The sequence below is a fragment of the Camelus dromedarius genome, chromosome 7 (genome assembly GCF_036321535.1).
Source record: "Camelus dromedarius isolate mCamDro1 chromosome 7, mCamDro1.pat, whole genome shotgun sequence".
Taxonomy (NCBI): Eukaryota; Metazoa; Chordata; class Mammalia; order Artiodactyla; family Camelidae; genus Camelus; species Camelus dromedarius.
In genome coordinates, this window is record NC_087442.1 from 53,007,909 (window position 1) to 53,026,495 (window position 18,587).

The following is an 18,587-nucleotide window of genomic DNA, read 5'->3' on the forward strand; positions in this document are numbered from 1 at the left end:
AAAAGGAATGTTTTTGTCACTTCAAGAAAGTTTCATTAAAATCATGAGCCATTTTTTTCTCCCAGCTAGTACTCCTTGTAAAACAAATTTAAAGGTGAGTCTGTCTTTCTTTTGGAGACGCTTATAAAGGGCTATCAGAAAAGCTTGAAGTGTACTTAATACAACACGTTATTACTCCTTCAGCATATGCTTACTGCTTGTCTGCTCTGTGCCAGGTTGTGCTTTTGGGGATCTCAGAACAAAACAAAGTAACAACAAACCTCAAAGCAACATGGTATATGACTCTCACCATAAAGATTTTAAGTTAATTTGGAAATAGTCTTCATGTCTACAGATATGTTTTCTCCAAGCAGTCCTCTCTGTGGAGCTTCAGAGAGCTCTGTGAGAATGTCCCGGAGGGCCCATGGTATCAGCATATCCTAAACTAAACTCACTGTGTTTCTACTCCCCCCGCCCCCAACTTGGCTGATAGCATCACCATGGGCTTGCCTCACGAGCACAGACCTGGTCATCATGGTGCCTTCTGACACTCCCCACATCCCAGTTCATGGTACCATCTGTTCTACCTTCTCCATAACTTTCCCCATCATGCACATGGTTGTCACCTTACTTAAACTCCTTGTCATTCCTCACCAGGATTATTTCAGCAATACTAAGTGGACCACTCTGCTTCTTACCTCATTTCCTCACAATCCATCTTCCACATGAGTCTCTAAATATGATTTTTAAGTTTCATTTTAGTTTAGACATCTTAACTGACCCCCAGTCAACTGCAGGGGAAACCCAAGCTTCCAGGCAAGGTTTAGAAAGCCCTTTGTGGCTGAGTCCTCATCACCTCATTTCTCATAGTCTTCCCTGGCTGTTTATAATCCAGGACAATGGAGATTTTTATAATCCACTGAACATACCATGTCATTTTAAAGTCATTTTATTTGCATATACTTTTTTTTTTTATTCTGGAAGAGCTTCACTTAACATCAGGAAACTAAAATTTACCATCAATATTGTCAGTCCAGAAAGACTTTCCCTAAACTTCTCCTGTCCCAAGTCTCTCCACCCCAACTACCATCCATACAATTAAACACTTAATACTTTTGTCACTGTATCCTTAGAATATGTGTCTGTTGTAGCACTAATTATACTACATCACATCACTGTAACTTAATTTCCATCTATCTCTGTCACCTGCCACAGTAGCTGGCATGTATTGATCTACTGAGCATCGTTTTGGTCCTCAGTGTAACTTCGTAATATGAAATAAATGGATAAATGAACAAATGAATGTTAGGTAGCATTATGAAACACTATGTATGACATAACAAAATATGGAGATGGAATTTAAGCCAGGAAAAGAAAAATTCTTGCCAAAATTCCTAATCAAGATGGAATAAAATGAGAGCATCAGAAATTCATAATAGCTATTAAAAATTAGGTTACTTTTATGAGTTGTGGGGGGGGAGAAAACTCAAAATTGGACTAAAATATTGATAAAGATCGTGCTCAGCAGTGAGAAGCTCCCACCTAGCCCATTAGGCCATGAGAGGACCAAAGTGAAAAGTGATGTGTGTCATTTTTTAACTGCTAGGTCTTGCATCCAGGGGCCATGCTCTGTGAATCTTCGATACCATGCTTGCAGCCTCACAGTGTAGGTTGAGTGCCAAAAGGGTCATAAAGATAGAGTGTTTTTTATAATATTTAGCGGTGAGTTGATGACATACAAGAAAGCATTACAGGAGAGATGTTACTAAACTGAGCCTTAGAGGACTAACAATTTAAGGAAGAGAGAAGGAAACAGCTTTCCATAATATTGGAGAGCAAAGTAGTAGCAGTCGGGCCTATTTTAGGGAAAAGAAAATAGTAGTTTGAACAAGGGATGAAAATTTGCATAGAGAAGTATTGGAATTAAAGTTAAGATCAGGGATAGCTGAATGCCAAGGTTCTTGCCCTCTAAGGAACACAAATCAATGAGATGTGTCAGTGAAAGGAATGATGACACTGAAGTACCTTGAGGACAATGACAGTGGCCACAGTCTAAGAACCGGAAGCCACGGCACTCAGGTGTTACACGGTTGCAAGTGGGAGAAACCCAATTCAACTGGCTCAGTAAAACTAGACCATTTTTCTTTTAAATGTTCACATTTAAAATGATTTTAAAAGTAACAAAATGTATATATTTGCTCACGTAGCAAAAAAAGTGATGTCAAGATTGGGGAATGGCTGAATCTCAGTGCTCAAACCATTTCTTATCCACAATGGCTCCTCCCCTTGCTGTGGTAAGTTGCCTCCAGGAGCTCCAGATGTACACTTGCTTTCTAACCTGCAGTAAAATGATGTGACCTTCTTTCCAAAGATTGTATTCAGAGGCTTTGTTTATGTCTTGCTCGCCACTGTATACTTTGCACCTAGCCTAGCAACTTATACATATAATTTTAATATTTTTCTTTGATTTATTTTTGTATTGACATTTTTGTTTTTGTTATTCCTGAGATTATGAGTGGTAAATAATACATCTTAATTTCCTAATATTGCTACCCAGAGACCTAAGGTATTGAATACTTTGTCATCATTAGTACATTTATTTCAAAAATCATAAAAAATAACATAATGACATAATTGTATTAATTTAATAGCTTAATGAAGATCTTCATTACAGCAGCCCATTTATGGTGCAATGTTGTTCTGCGACCAGTGCAATCCCACTGAACCTTTGGTTCTACTGTATCTTGGCTCCTAGAGCAGCTGGGTGTCATCTCTTCATCCCCACTCTCCGTGGAAATAACACCAGTCTGGGCCTTATTTCTCCCCCTGGGTTCACAGCGAACCCAGTCCTATCCCACGAAGCCTGCAGAGTGCTGGCCTAGCTTCTCTCTCCCACTTTGACTCTATAGTGGAAGTGTTCTTTGCTTCTCCCGTGGAAACTGAGAGGTTCCAGGGACTGACTTCATTGTTGTGGGTAATAGTCTTGGGTCTCTGACTCCAGAGATTCTTGTCTTCTGCCAGATTCCCCCAAACTGTTGGAAGGCTAACGTGTCAGCTTTCAAGAAAGGTAAACTCTCAGATGCTTGACTTCTTAACAATGATGTCAATTCCCTAATGAAAACTTCTCTCTCCTAGGTTCTCTCTAGACCATCTCTCTGATTCTTTCTTATTACTCTCATTCTCTGGCTTCAAAAATTTCTTCTTTTTATTGATGATCCGTGCAGAACAGATTCTTCTTACTTGCAACTTAAATTAACTTTCCATTATGAATCTGTGTAGTCCCAAATGCTAGTTTCAACCCTTTGTTAAGAAAAAAGGAAAGAACTGAGTATCTGGGTACAGCTCTGAGATTCTACCAAATAATTCAGTTCTTTGACCCTATCCCCACACACTTCAGGCCCAGAGATACGACTTTATTGGTCCAAAATGAGTCCCGAGACTCATTTTCCTTGGGCCCATTGGTCTGTTTCACACCTGGTGACCTTAGTTAGGTGGCCTGCATCAGAGAGACGTTCCTGTTCCATCTGTAGCATTTGCTCGATCATGCCTACCTTTGCACTGGGTGGATGCATACCTGTGAACTTGTCAAACAGAAACCACTAGTACGTATTCTTTGAAACATGTACCTCAGCTATACAAATGCTATTGGAGGAACAGATCTTTCTAATAATATTTTTCCAATGAAATTGATACTCATTCTGCCTTTTTAGCCAACGAAGAGGAAAAACATTAATAGGAAGGCTCTGCCCAGGAGCTGTAAACTATCTGGTGAGAGTGGCGATCGGTCCAAACACATTAAAATTCTATTTTCCTCCCCAAGTGTTTGCTGCAGATGACCCCCACTGATCTTAAATATATTTCTGTATCTGTAACTGAATAGAGGTTTTCCGTACAGCATGTTCTAATGGCACTCTGGCCTTTCGCCAGCAAGGCACTGAATAAGGCTATTTTTAAAATACAGAAACTGGGAACAGCTGCAGCAATCAAATTTGATAAAAACAGAGAGGAACTTGGCTTTTTTTTTTTTTTTTTTTTTTTTTTTTACGGTTTGTCCAAGTTTAGACTTCTTTCATAGAACTGCTTTTGTTCAGTTGTATGAAGGGCTACGAGACCAATACAGTGAAGCCCTTTTAAATAAATAACTTTTAAAAGAATAGTCCTAAATAGAAAAAATTGTCTTTGTACCAAAAGGAGCAGCGCAATAGCACTTTAAACTATTTTTTAAAAGGATCTCTCTCGTAAGACGAGGTGAGAGAAGAATGAGTTAATAGTAAAGTTTGTACTATGCAAGAGGTTTTGGCTTCCCCCACTCCCAAAGGCACTCCTTGAAAGGGGAGATAAAGTCCTTAGTTTCTCAGTGTTGGAAATCGGAAAGTTTTTGCATTTAACTTCTCTTAGCTTCTCAAGTGTTGTCAGGGGTGAAGGTACTTCGAATGTTCCATTTTTACTTTTCACATTACTGTTAGTCATGAATGTTGCTGTATTTCCTAAAAGATGAATTAGCATCAGTGCGGTTCTTTTATAAAGATAAAATGACATCCTTTTTCAGATGTAAAGGAAAAGTTTTTCACAGAGACCTTTTGTACTTATCTGAATCCTTCAACATGTCTACATACAAGGGCTTATTCTTCATTTTTTTTTTTTAAATCCAGGCTCTTTGGAAACTTGTCAGTACATGATTAATAAGCGTCATGAGGTGAATAGACACTGAAAATCTCCTACCCAGTGGTAGGTTACAAGTCCTCTCTTCTAAGTGATTTCACGTGTGGAATGGATTTCTCTGCTAACTTCATAATTGACATGACAAAGGATATTGTATTTCGTATAAGTATTTACAAATGGGATTAATTTTAAAATCCCATCCAAATAAAACTACTTATGTCAACATTAATTCAATTTAGTAATCTAAGATGTAATATAATTCTTTTTCTGTAGCCATAAAGTCATGAAATAAAATTATCTTGCTGCATAAGGAAGAAAAAAAGGGGGATATATACAAAATTGAAGAATTCAGATGTATTTGAATCTATGCTAACTTGTTAACAGGTAGCCTGTTAGATATGTTGGCCTGTCTGTCTATAATCTGTTACAAGCTTTAAAAAAATGAAAAACCAAATTAAGCGGTGTCTTCTCTAACTTGAATGAGTCAAGAAGTGCTCATCTTGAAATGGTGAAGCAATGATGGCATTAAGTGTGTTGTGAGTGCTTTGAGACCGTAACAGTTCTGTCCTGTTGTCTTGTCCTGTCTTCAGTTAAGGGAGGGCGGGGGTTTGGGGTGGGGGTCCTCGCTCCGGCAAAACTCCTTAGACACACACACTGTTCTAACCAGAAACTGTGACATTCCTCTTGTGCAGAGCCTTGAACTCAGTAGGTTTTCAAGGGCCCTCTGGCAGGACACTAGATTTCAGTATATAATCCTATATTTTAACCGCTGTCAAAAAGTTCCAAAGAAGATTACTGAGATTTAATTCTATTTAGTCATGTAGCCTCTTTTCTGAAGACAGACTGCCAGGAGAGTAAAATTTCCTCCTGACCAGCAGTGCTTTTATGCACAGAGCCTGAGAAAGCACAATAACCCCAATATAATAGTCTCTCAGTCTCTTGCTAGGAGTACAGCATTTATATGTAACCACGTATAATTGGATATCAAAACCAGCTCTGTTATGTAGGAAAAATTTTAGTGTAAATGACTATTCCTCACAATTATATTTTGTCTTTATTTTAATTTTCAGCCTTAAGTGTGTGAGTTCAAATGTTATTACCATGTTTTAAAAATTTTATTGTTTTTTCCTTTCCAAGTGAATTTCAAGTCTGTTTCAAGTATATTTCATTTTTTCATTGAAACTAAAATAAGGAGACTAGAAATATGCCATTATATTCTATAACACATTTCAAGAGAAAGACTGATTTTATAGTGCTCCTGGAAATTGAATGTAAAGACGACATAGTCATATAAGCAGCTTGGCACTGCCCCCTAGGAAGTTGGATTTTAGATTGTTTTTTAATTGCTGGGACTCCTTAATTCTTAGGAGAGGAAGGATTGGTGGTCTCCTGGTGACTTCGGCTCCTAGCTGGCATCCGTGTTCTGGGGCAGGATGCCCCTCCAGAAGTTACTCAGAATTTGCTGACATCAGCCTTCATTCATGAGCACTCGCTTTGTTGGGTGATGGCGCTAATGTGAGGAGACACGTGAAGCAGCTTGGTTTATGGAGGAGGGCAGGGGAGGCATGGCGCTGTGAAAACATCCCCTCACACACTGATGGCTCATTCACACAGAAAACAAGCCACAGCCTTCAGTCCCTGCACAAAGCTTAACGAGAACAAACTGACTCAGGAACCCAGGAGAGGCAGTGTTCAGATCCCTGCGAGCTTGTGCTCATAAACCCTCTGCTTCCATTTACTGATACTGCTGTAGCAAGACATTGCCGCGGGAAGTCTTTAGGCTGACTCTCAATGGGCTTTGGGAACGCAGTGCTTATGATTTCTTGGGTAGTGGGTCCTGAGGGGAAAGTCATTTCTCAGGGACACCATAACAAAGTGATTTGCAGGCCCTGAACTACTTTGGTCACAATAGGGAGGTGGTTGACGATACGCTGCACTATGATTTCTGGTCTCTCTTTTTTTTTTTTTTTTTTTTTTTTTTGATCCATTTAGGGAAGTTCAGAATTTTAGAATGAAAATACATGAAGTTATAGTCAGCTCTAGCTGGGTGTTTAAAAAAAAAAAAAACAGATGGCTTTAAAAGAGATGATCAAATCTATTCTTTTAAAGCCAAGCATGTGATTGCACTGTGTGTGTATATATATCTTGTATGTACCTTAACAACTTATTTTTCAGATTTCAACAGGGAATAGGATCTTTCACACTGCTAGATTTTCCAAATAACACTACTTAATCCATTTGTGTACTGGACTCTAACCTTTTTAGTTTTTACTTTCTAACCACTTTGGATTGAAACCCTTTCAAAAAGTATCCTGCTTTTGTTAGCCTTCTTCTAGAGTCTCTTCGGAGTATAATTCCATACACATGACCTGGTATAGTCACTGTGAATGAGAGTTTTATACTGTCTGATAATTTGGTGACAAAATCTGAAATGATTTAGTGGTAGGACTATGAGTGGCACCATTTTATGGTCTTATGTGTATTTCTTTGTGATAATTCTCTTTCATTACTGATAGCACTTAATTGGTTAGTTCTTACTGTTGTCAATGTGTATGATAACTTGGATTTTGGAGTCATGCATACCTAGTTGGAAAACCAGATTTTCAGCTATGTGTGAAGCCTTGGCCAAGTAACATAGTTTCCTCATCAATAAAAAGAGGAGAATAAGGCCAGCCTCAAAGCATTGTTGGCAGTCTTAAATGGGAAAATGCCTGTAAATGCCTTAGCAGAGAGCCTGCTCATAGTAGGTATACCATATGTATACTCCCCATTTCCTTGATAGGCCTATAATTGTATAGTATGTTTTCCGAGGTGCTAAAAGTTTGCTTTAGTATGTACTTGTACTGTGAAACACAGAGTTCATGTTAATAAATTTTTCCTTCAGCTCTCTCCACTCAGCCCCATTTCTAATTGCTTTTTCTAATTTATGGAGGTCAGGGAAAACAGCTATTTATGCTCATGAGGAGTCTAAATTAAGAATCAATGGGCAATAGATGGACATGTTAGAAAAGAATGCTCGAAGCATTCACTTTGATGGAGGGATTTCATATATCCCTCGGCTTTATAAAAGTTGATTCTGGCTCCTCGGGCACGTTTCAAATGTTTGCTAGATAAAAGAGGCGTTACTGGAAGGCATACAATCTGTCCACACTCGGAAGGCACAACTCCATAGCTAGCTTGGTGTCACCCTGGCCAAAAAAAGGGCTTAATAGGTGGTGATACAATTAGCAAATTATGGTGATGACAAAATGTCCTGCTGAGTCGGTGAGTGTATCCCAGGACAGGACGTCCCACTGTGTCGCAGCCTGTTGCTGGACACCGTGCACAAAAAAAGTATGCCCTGCCCTGCCCCACCCGCTTCCTTTCCCTTCAGTACACACCCTATTCAACGATATGCCAAAGTGCTACAACCCACATTCAGTCTGTGTTTGTAATGCATCCTTTTCTGTTCCCTACATATGGCAGTCTGAAACAATTACATAATGAGACATATTATCAAGGAGCAACTGTCAAAAATGAGGAGACTAAGCTATGAATAAATATTACTCATTTATTAGCTGTGCTGCTTCTGTGTTCTCGAACCTGTACAGTACTCCTACTTTCAGATTTTGTATTTGTAACCCCTGATTATCATGTAACAGAACACTGCAGCGCTAACAATGTTCAGGAAAAGATATCCCAAAGCCAAAGGCAAGTTCACTCTGAAGAAGGGTTTCTTACCATTTTTGTGCTATAGTCATCTTTGCCAATCTGGTGAAATCTACTGACTCTTCTCAGAGTAATGTTTTTAAACTCTTAAAATAAAATATGTAGGCTTACAAAGAAAACCAATTATATTGAAACGCTGTTAAAATTTTGATTTAGTAATATGTGTGCTTCTTTATTAAAAAGTTACCTTAAAAATCTAACAGGGGCTCAAGAATTATTAAGATTTCAATGTAAAAATTAGTAAAAATAGAATTTTGAAAAATATTGCAACAACTACAGTGTGTTATGGAAATATCTGTTATATCTATCAGTGACAACATCAAAGGTATTTCTACTACAACTATGGTGTCTTGCCTAAACTTATAATTGAAAGAAGTGCTTGACTTCAATTACATGTTAGCAAAAAGAAAGTTGTATTTTTCTGCGTTCAGAGTCATTGACCCCCTGTTAAGGCCTTTGCTGTACTGTGACCTAATTCAGGGTATTTCTTTAAGTTTCTTTCCTCTGAAGCACCTCTTCTAGACTTTCTATTTTAAATATGAAAATAACAAGTTTAGCAGATTCTCTTGCCTCCGTTATATCCATGGAGCCATTTGGAAAGATATGTTAACTTTTTTCAGAAACATACTAATTTTCCCATTCAAAAGTATTATCTCATAACATTAAATTAAACAAAAGGGGTGTCTTCCTCAGGATGGACGCACACTTCCTAACGTCAGGATGTCAGGATTTTCCCGTGCTCAGGGGACGACTGACAGCTGGAGCTGTCACCTAGATCTCCAGGTGTGGATGTACCTTCTGCCTTCCTATCCATGACTCTGCTGCTTTTCCTCACACGCAAGAAAGCCAGTGAACGCAATGACTGAGCGTAATGTTGAATGTTAAGCTACTCTTGTTTCTTTGGTAATAAAATTTTTTTGGAAGCTTTGCTATTTCATGATTAATAACAAACTGATAATGAGAAACGTCCCAGTATGTGTGGGTATGGTGAGAGTCCACGGTTGAGAAGAGCTGGTTTTGCAGACCAGTGCATACCTGAGGAATGAGTGCTGGGACATTGTGTCTTTCAGGCCACTGTGATGCCATTTAGCACTTACAGTAGTAGTGCTCAGTGGACTGAGAGAGAGAATGTTTATCTTAAGCATAGGTTGGTACTGTTTCTCTCTTTTTTCTAAATTGAAGTTTAGTGGATTATACAATGTTGTGTTGGTTTCTGGTGTACAGCATGGTGATTCAGTTGTACATATACATATTTTCTTTTTCATACTTTTTCATTGTAGTTTATTACAAGAAATTTAATATAGTTCCCTGTGCTATACAGTAGGACCTTGTTTATCTGTTTTATATATAGCAGTTTGTATCTGTTAATCCCAAACTCCTAATTTACCCCTCGCCCTCCTTTTCCCCTTTGGTAACCGTAAGTTTGTTTTCTATGTCTGTGAGTCTGTTTCTGTCTTGTAAATAAGTTCATTTGTATCATATTTTAGATTCTATGTATAAGTGAAAGACATATAGGATATGTCTTTCTCTTGCTGGTTTACTTCACTTAGTGTGACAATCTCTAGGTCCACCCATGTTGCTGAAAATGGCATTATTTCATTCTTTTTATGGCTGAGTAGTATTCCATTTAATTTATACACTACATCTTCTTCATCCATCATCCTAAGGTACTTTTTCTCTAAATGTTCAAATAGTAGACATGTTAGGCTTTCTGGGCCATATGGTTTCTGCTGCAGCCACTCTCCTTTGCCATTAAAGTGTGAAAGCAGGCATAGACAACACTTAAAAGAATGAGTGTGGCTGTGTTCCAATAAAAACTAATTTATGAACACTGAAATTTGAATTTCATATAATCTTCACATGTCACAATATATTCTTTTTTGAAAAAACAATTTTCATTTGTAAACATGTATAAACCATTCTTAACTTGCAAGCCATACAAAAACAGGCAGTGGGCTATTTGGTTCGTGGGCTGTAATTTACAACTCCTGGTTTTAAGTATGGAAGCAATAGCCAGATAACAGACCAATTAAGGAGGTGAATCTGGTTGGTTATGACATCCCAAGGGGGGCTACATTTAAAATAAATTTTAGCTAGAATGTGAAGTGAGGAAGTTTTTGATGTTTCTATATGACACCACATATAGAAACAGAATTCAGAATTACATAGACATTTCATCCGAAATCAGTCAGGACCCTGATCTCAAAGACAATAGGTAAGAGGAAGCAATTGTACACAGACATTGCAGGCTGCTATATAAAAAATGCAGAAGTGTTATGGGAGCAAATTTATGCAGCACAAATTTAGAATTTCTTTCTTTTTATCTAAACGGTTAATTAGAAAGACTGTGATATTTATTTACCTTCAGCGGACTTAGTAAATATTTCACTACTTCTGTGGTTCTTTGTGTTCACAAGAACATGAAAGTTTGAGAGCCTAGGTCTTCTAAATCCATATGAAATGTCTTTATCACCAATTATTAAGTGTAGAATTGATTTTCAGGGCATCTTTGCAGGGAGAAAAAACAAATACAAATTAAAAGAAAGAAAAAAATCAGAAGGAGAGTGGTAGACAGCAGCAATATGGTGTGGGTGTAGACAGTCCCTGTAATTCATGGAAAAGTTAAGGCTCACAGATAACTCTGTCATGAGAAAGTATTTCATTTCTTGTAGAATAGTTCCCATCAACCAGATCGCTACAAAAATTAGCATAAAATTTTACCTATGTGAGGATCAGGCAGCACAGAATGTGTAATACTAAATATGAACTTCAGTTTTGTGGTGGTTGTTGTTGTTGTTTTGTAAATATCACCAGGCACACATCTGGAGTTTTAGTGCTTGCCACAATGTAGCTTTTGGGTTGACATATATCTAAGAAATGCGTGTATTAACAGCCAGCCTGTAGAGCCAAGCACATTTTAGTGCCGGCTACAGCTGAAAGAATATGTTTCCATTCCTTGTCCATCTGTTCTTGTCGACATCAATTTAAACTAGAAACACAGAATAAGTTTCATGAGAAATAAGTCTAAATCGGGTTTAGCACAGCAAGGTGAATGCTCTGAACGATTATGACTTGTTAACATTTGATTTACTAGCTAGATGGTTGTGTTTACTTGAAGAAATCTCATGCTGCAACTAGAGATTAAAGTTTAAAAAATATTTTTTTAAAATCAGTTTGTTTCAAAAAATACAGTGGCCTTCACAGAGAACAAACTTACGGTTCCCCAAGGAGAAAGGAGAGGAAGGGATAAGTTAGGAGTTTGGGACTAACAGATACAAACTACTGTATATAAAATAGATAAACAGGGTCCTCCTATAGAGCACAGGGAACTATATTCAATCTCTTGTAATAACCTACAATGAAAAAGAATATATATGTATAACTGAATCACTATGCTCCACATCAGAAACTAACGCAACACTGTAAATCAAGTATACTTCAATAATTTTTTTTTAATGTAGTGGTCTAGCCACATTTTCTATTTTCAGATCTTATATTAAATTTGCCAAAGAGCATGGGCCTAGAAAACTTAGAGCTTTCAAAGTGCTATTCACCACACACTTTTAACTACGCTGAAAATATATCATTTATACTGAGGTGGGAAGCCCCATAAAAAGACAGGCAGGAACCCAGGCAGGGCCACTACTCTCCTGCCAGCACCATCTGGTTCCCTGGCCCAGAGGCTCTATCTCACTTTTTGCCTCTGAAACGGCTTACTTACCCCTAAAATTCTATTGGTTCCCTGGGCTCTTGTCTGATTGGTTATTTCTTTCATTCCTGATTGGTTATTTCCTTCACTCCTGATTGGTCCATTTCCCTAATTTCTGATTGGCCCATTTGTAGTACTTCATTTGCATGGAGCTCACTCCTGATTGGTTATTTCTCTCCCTCCTGATTGGCCCATTTCTACAAAGCTTGTTCCTAATTAGTCAACTTTCGTTATACCTCATTTGCATATGATGTTGCAAAGTGTGAACTGGTAGCCTATGAAAGCCAATGTAAACCTACAGGCAGGGTCTAGAGCTTGGAGCGTTAACTTTTCTGGGCACACTGGCAAACTTGAGTTCTCCAACTCTCCAAGTGCCGCCTGGTCTCTTGCCCGGATCCAGGTTGCTGTCACAACTGAGCTGTAACACCGATCTGTAACACTGAGCTATAACATTGAGCTTTAACACATTTTTCCAGAATACCTCTGAACTTCTTGCTGAAATGGAATCATTAGTGGGGAATGAGGGCTTTCTGTGCAAAGTAGAGTACATACAACACACATATGCTTCTTTTTCTTGAAATCCACCCTCAGCTATGACTGTTACATGGTTATCTTGTATAACCAGCATGCCCTACCCTCAGCTACTCTATGTCACCCCCTCCAGCTATTTTTTGCTCCTAGAGCAAGATCAGACTTTCTTTGCATTTGAAAATACATAGGATTACATGAAAATATCACTGTAGAAAAGGACCATATATGGGCACCTAGACTCTTACCTTCAAATCAGGGTTCAGGGATCCTGACATAACTAGGTAAGCAGAGGGGCTGTGTGCTGAGACCGGGTTCGGTAGTTTTTACCGGTGCAAGTGCATCCTCTACATTCCAGCGAAGTGAAGACCTGGTTGGAGAGGGACCTTGCAGCTCACACAGGCCCTCTCTCCCGCCCTATGTGAGAAGTGTTTCTATAATTTTTTAAAGTATCTTTTTGGTGTGACTGATTTATCATATAGCAACGTGGTTATGCCTCCGAGTGACTGGATCCAAATTTTGGCTCTCTCTCACTTCTGTGTAAGTGAATATGAATAAATTACTTGACTTCTCTAATTTTCAGCTTCTCTATCTGTAAATTCTAATAATCATATTTATCTTAAACTGGCTTTTTTGGTGCACAAATGAGTTAATCTGTAGAGAGTGATTCGCCCAGTGACGGGCACTGAGTAAACACTCAAAAAGCAATACCTAATACTACTAGCCTTCTAAGAACTGTCCTGTTTAAAAAGAAAATAGTGATTGTATTGTGCTAATTATCTGATTTACTTCGAAGAAGAATTCAGTAGCGTATTCCTTATCAGAAAAAAAGCGTTTCAAGAAATTAATAATTGTTTCTTGAACTTCTGCACAAATTTACCTATGATTGTGGGCAAGTCACTCAGTGATTTAGGGCTCAAGTCTTTTTATGTTTCAAGTGAAAAACTTTAATTCCATGATCTCTAAGGTCTTTTGTTCGGGTAATAGAACTAAATCATGTTTGACAGCATATCCTCATACTTTATTTATAGTATTGAAATGTGTATTTGCTGCCAAATGTCTGCTGTGGGATGTATAAATGTTCCATATATACATGTGGAATAACATGAAGTTTGTTGATGTTAAAAACTACTGGTATATTTTTTTTTTTGGTATTATTTGGCTCAGAATCCATTCTTCCCATTTTGTTTTAGAAGAAGCTGACAGCCCATCTTTTCCCACAGCACCTCAAGGTTTAGTTAAACTGAGAGTTTCAGAAGTAGGCCATCTTTTCAATAGTTTTAGCACAGTATTGGTGACAGAGAAACTTTCTTTCTGCAGTAGCTTTTATTTTTCATTTTCCTAATGTCTAATGATATTAAAGGGTACACACAAGCATATGCACTGTAACTTACAAGGCTTCTGATTTCTTTCAGATCTGAGTGATCAGCTGCTGGAAGTGGTTGGCTTGGAAGGAGCCATGGAGATGGGGCAGATATACACAGGACTGAAAAGCGCTGGGCGGCGGCTGGCTCAGTGCTCCTCTGTGGTCATCAGGTAGCTCTTTCTAATTGAGAAAGGGGGTGGACATGACATAAGTACAAATTAATTAAAATTATATAAGACTCTGATAACGATGCTTGTTTGAGCTGTGCCTCAAGTTACCAAGGATTAATACTGATATATTTCAAATTAATGGAAATTGGCTGAACTTACAAAGTTTTGGTTCACTGTTACTTATCAGGTCTGTTGGAATTGGATTCTCTTTTGTTGAGACCATGGATACACTTGTGACATACAAATTGTATCCCCTCTAATCTGGTTCACACTCAAGTTTATTTTACTGAAGCATTGAAGTACCGGGGAAATTATTCAGTGAAAACACTATTAACACCATTAATTTAAATTCTTTCATAGAAGAAAGCCCACCCTTTTTTTCTATAAAACTAAATGATGAGTAATTATAAAATACAATTATATGCGTGTATTACATTTAAATGTTTTGAAAAGGCATGTTTTCCAAATTTTACCTGTAGAAAAAAGGTTTGTTTTGACCCCGAAGTGAAACCACAGATTATAGTACAGGTGTATATATATATATATATATATATATATGAAAGTGTTGCTACTGGAAAGTCTGAGACATCAAACACTTTCTCCAGGTTTGCCATGTGGGTGTGAAAACAAGAAGGCCCTTTTGGCTGTAAGAATTCTGATTGTGTCATTAAGCATAAGCTCTACATTTTCCTTTGGGCACCCAGAATTTTTGTTTATATAAACATATTTACCAGGAAGCTCTTACCATTCTTGTAACCAGGATATCTTTCAGGGTATTCATTTATAGTTAAGAGTTGAAATCCCTTTCAAAAGAGATAACTTTAGGGCAGAGCCCAGCCATTACCATATTTGTGTTCCCTAGTCTCATTGTCTTATATCGGATATTTAGTCTGTTACGTAAAGTATTTCAGTGTTAAACTTAAAATGAAAAATTTTCCCTAGGACTAGCAAGTCTCTGCCAATGCAAATCGATGGGGAACCATGGATGCAGACCCCATGTACTGTGAGTACAGAATAATGAAAATGTCTAGATATTATATACTCCCCAAACTAACCAACCACATACTCCTATAGATAAATAATCACAATATCTAAGCTTTGGACCTATCGCTAAGTACCTTTTCTTTTCCATTTTTTATGTCACAGAGCCACTGCATTCAGATTTTAGGCACTATATGCCCTTGGCAATGATTGAGCTTTTGAACGTTTGTGTTACCTTTAGATACCATAAATGAGTTATAAACTCTGGAACTAAACAAAATCGTTAAAGTTCCTCTTAACCTTTCTTGTACTTGCTTCAGAACACCTTATGAGAAAAATATTTATGGGACCTTCAAACATAATTCTCCCTGAATTTATTACCCATCTGTTCTTCTGCCTCCATTTGGGGATTGGACGGCTTCCTTCTCTATAGAAAACACCCATCATAGCTGTTCTCTCCACAGTGAAATATTATTTAAGTCAGATGTTTAGCTCTACCCAAATTTAAATTTCTATTTGTATAGTGAATATTTTATTGCATTTCAATAATATGCTAGGTACTCCTTTTGGTGCTAAGAATGGAAACATGATGAGTAATATAGACCATGATCACTAGTAAAACATTGAATAGTAGAATGTGGAATAGAACATATTCAATCAAATAATTATCCTCAAGGAATTTACATTATAATAATAGGAGTTTAAATTAAGAAAGCAAGAAAGACAAATACATATATAATAAATATAACTTTTGATTGCAGTAGTTTTGAAAAAATGATGAAGAGGAGCTGGGTGTAGTATGAAGAATGCTTTGGCTGAGTGGATCTGGGAGAGGCCTTTATGAAAGAGTCAAAAGTTCAGTGTGTTAAACAGTAGGAGGATGGTGTGACCAGAGTTTTTAGAGGTAAGGTGAGAGTGGTAAGAAGTACAGTAGAAAAAATGGGCAGAGGACAGATGAAGTAGAAAAAATGATGGTAAAGAATTAGCATCTGATTCTCAGCGCAGTAGGAAGCTATCGAAGGCTTAAATCATCCCATTTACATATTTCAAGTTCGCGGTAGCTGCTATGTGGAGAATGAGTTGTACTAAGGTTTATTAGAGTGGTCTGAGCTTGGGCAAGGATAGTGGCCAGGAAGTGAATGGATTTGAGCTACATTCTTGAGGTGAAACAGGAAAAATTTGCTAATAAATTCCCTTGGGGTGAGAGGTAGGAATAAGGGAAAGAGATGAATCAAGGTTAGCTCTCATCTGTGAATGTGGGTACCATTTACTGCATAGTTGAGATTGGGAGGGAAAATGGTTAGGGAGTGGCAGGGGAGGGCTTAATCTTAGATTAGTACAAGCTTTGTGCTATGTGCTGGTGTTACATGGTTACATGTGACTATTCTGTTGCTGTTGTTTGTTTTTTTTTTTTTTTTTTTTGAGAAATAAATGACATATGACAATATATTCGTTTTTATTAAATATTCACAAAAACTCTAAATAATGAATATCACCATTTTTCAGATGGAGAAAACTGAGGCATTGGACGATCAGATAACTTACTCAAGGTCAGATAGAGGACAGCTATGGAACTCAAACCCAGGACTCTTTGATTGCAGCCTATTCTCTTAAACACTAGTGTAAACAACTGTAGCTGCTTCCAAAGAGTACAACTTAACATTTAAAAGAGGAATTTTAATTTTTACATTTCCAGTGGTTTTACTCTGATGCAGTTGGTTCAGTCTTTGTGTACAGACATAAATACGACTTTTTGTTTATTCCTAGTATATTCCTTTTAGCTAATTGAGCCCCAAGTTTGTGAAACCCATTAATTCTGTAGTAATAATGTAAAACAAACTTGTCTAAAATCCTGTCTAGAGTGGCTACTTCCTATGCCTTCTGCTGTCTCTGTACTTGGTTCCAAATATCCTTTAAAAAGAAATCCTGTTCCTCCTTTTACCAGCATACATACATTTACATCTTTTTTGTTACTCTTGACTCTTCCAGTGACACTTATGAGGTCACATTTACACTCACATGGATATTAAAGGTGTAGTTTTCATTGTTGCCAGTGGTGGTGGTGGTGATGGCAATGATCAGGATGATGATGGGGGGGTAGTATGGTTGTGATGGTGGAAACGGTAGTGAAACTTGTGGTGATGATGGTGATGCTAGTTTCAGTGGTGGTGGTGGTGGTGGTGGTCCTGATGCAGGATGGTAGTGGTAGTAGCCATATTCTTGTCTTCATGAAAGGTCACTTTTCGTCAGCCTGGGTCGCAAAAGAATGAATGAAATACAATGAAACTCAACACCTTCCATGAGTATTCTGCATCCTTTTGGACTTTTCTCAGGGAGAAGGGAAATTTAGTCCTTTTGCCATGTTTTAAGTCAAAAAGGATTAATGGCAACAGTAATATCTGGCACTTGTTAAGCTTTTAGTTTGTACCATGTACAACTTGAGATACTTGGCCTGTATTAACACATTTAATTCTTTCAAACACCCTATGATAAGCTTCATTTTATGGATAAAGCAACTGAGGCAGAAAAGGTTCAATAGTTTGCCTGATTCCATACAGATGGAAAGTGGCAGAGTGGAAACTGAAATGCACATAACCTAGCTCCACTGTCTGCCCTTTTCACAGCTATTCTTCACTCTAGATCTCCACCCATAAAGTTCCCGGGCCATCGTGTGACCTGCCCCTGCAGAGTGTGACCTTTGATAAATCACTTACTGCTGCTGTCCTGCTTTAAATAGCACATGTCTATTAAAGTCTGATTAGTGGTTTAGAATACTTTTAGCTTATTTTGCATGAGCACTTCTAACGACTCTTTTGTTAACTCTTCATTTTATTAGTAACAAGATATTCATTTCACCCATTAATGCTCATAATCTAAACAATTGTTAAATTAATAATAATTTTATATAACTCATATTTAGTTTTCTCTCCGTTAGTTTTCTCAAACTCTTATTCATTTGAAACATTTACTGCAGTCTCCGGAGGGCCAAGAACTGTATTAGACTGTGGTTCATTATTGGTATTTCACATTCTGGCACATTCTACATTTCCTAGAACCACATGGAGTTCTGAACTTTAAATTTCACTTTAACTGAAGGGAAGATTTAGCGTTCATAGCATTGGGGTGGTTTAACTAAAGAGTGTTCTTTGCTTCAACTGAATAACACAATGTTTTCCCACAGAAAATAAAAATTGGTAGAATGTTAAAATTCTTTGCTGCATTTAAATATCCATAAGCTGATACCCAATTTATGAAGGAATTGCTTTAGATACAATTTTAGAGCACAACCAAACTTCTGCTTTTCTTTAAATGGAATATATAAAATGGAAAAGCAGGGGATAAGTGGGTCTTGATTCTTACATCAATTAATACTTGAAAGCAATCAAAGTAATACATATTTCGGAAATGGATGGTGGTGATGGTTGCATAAATGTGTGAATGTACTTAATGCCATTGAACTGTGCACTGGTTAAAATGGTAAATC

General features: G+C 37.6%; 1 protein-coding gene across 7 annotated transcripts in view; it reads left to right on the forward strand.

Moving 5' to 3' along the window:
* The window catches only part of DGKB (diacylglycerol kinase beta), a 637,574-nt gene that overhangs the window by 595,785 nt on the left and 23,202 nt on the right, over positions 1-18,587 (forward strand). For all 7 annotated transcript variants that reach the window (XM_064487528.1, XM_064487529.1, XM_031454980.2 and 4 more), the window contains 2 exons: positions 14,002-14,122; positions 15,065-15,125. In XM_064487528.1, the coding sequence (XP_064343598.1) occupies positions 14,002-14,122; positions 15,065-15,125 (182 nt within the window). The remainder of the gene's footprint in view (positions 1-14,001; positions 14,123-15,064; positions 15,126-18,587) is intronic.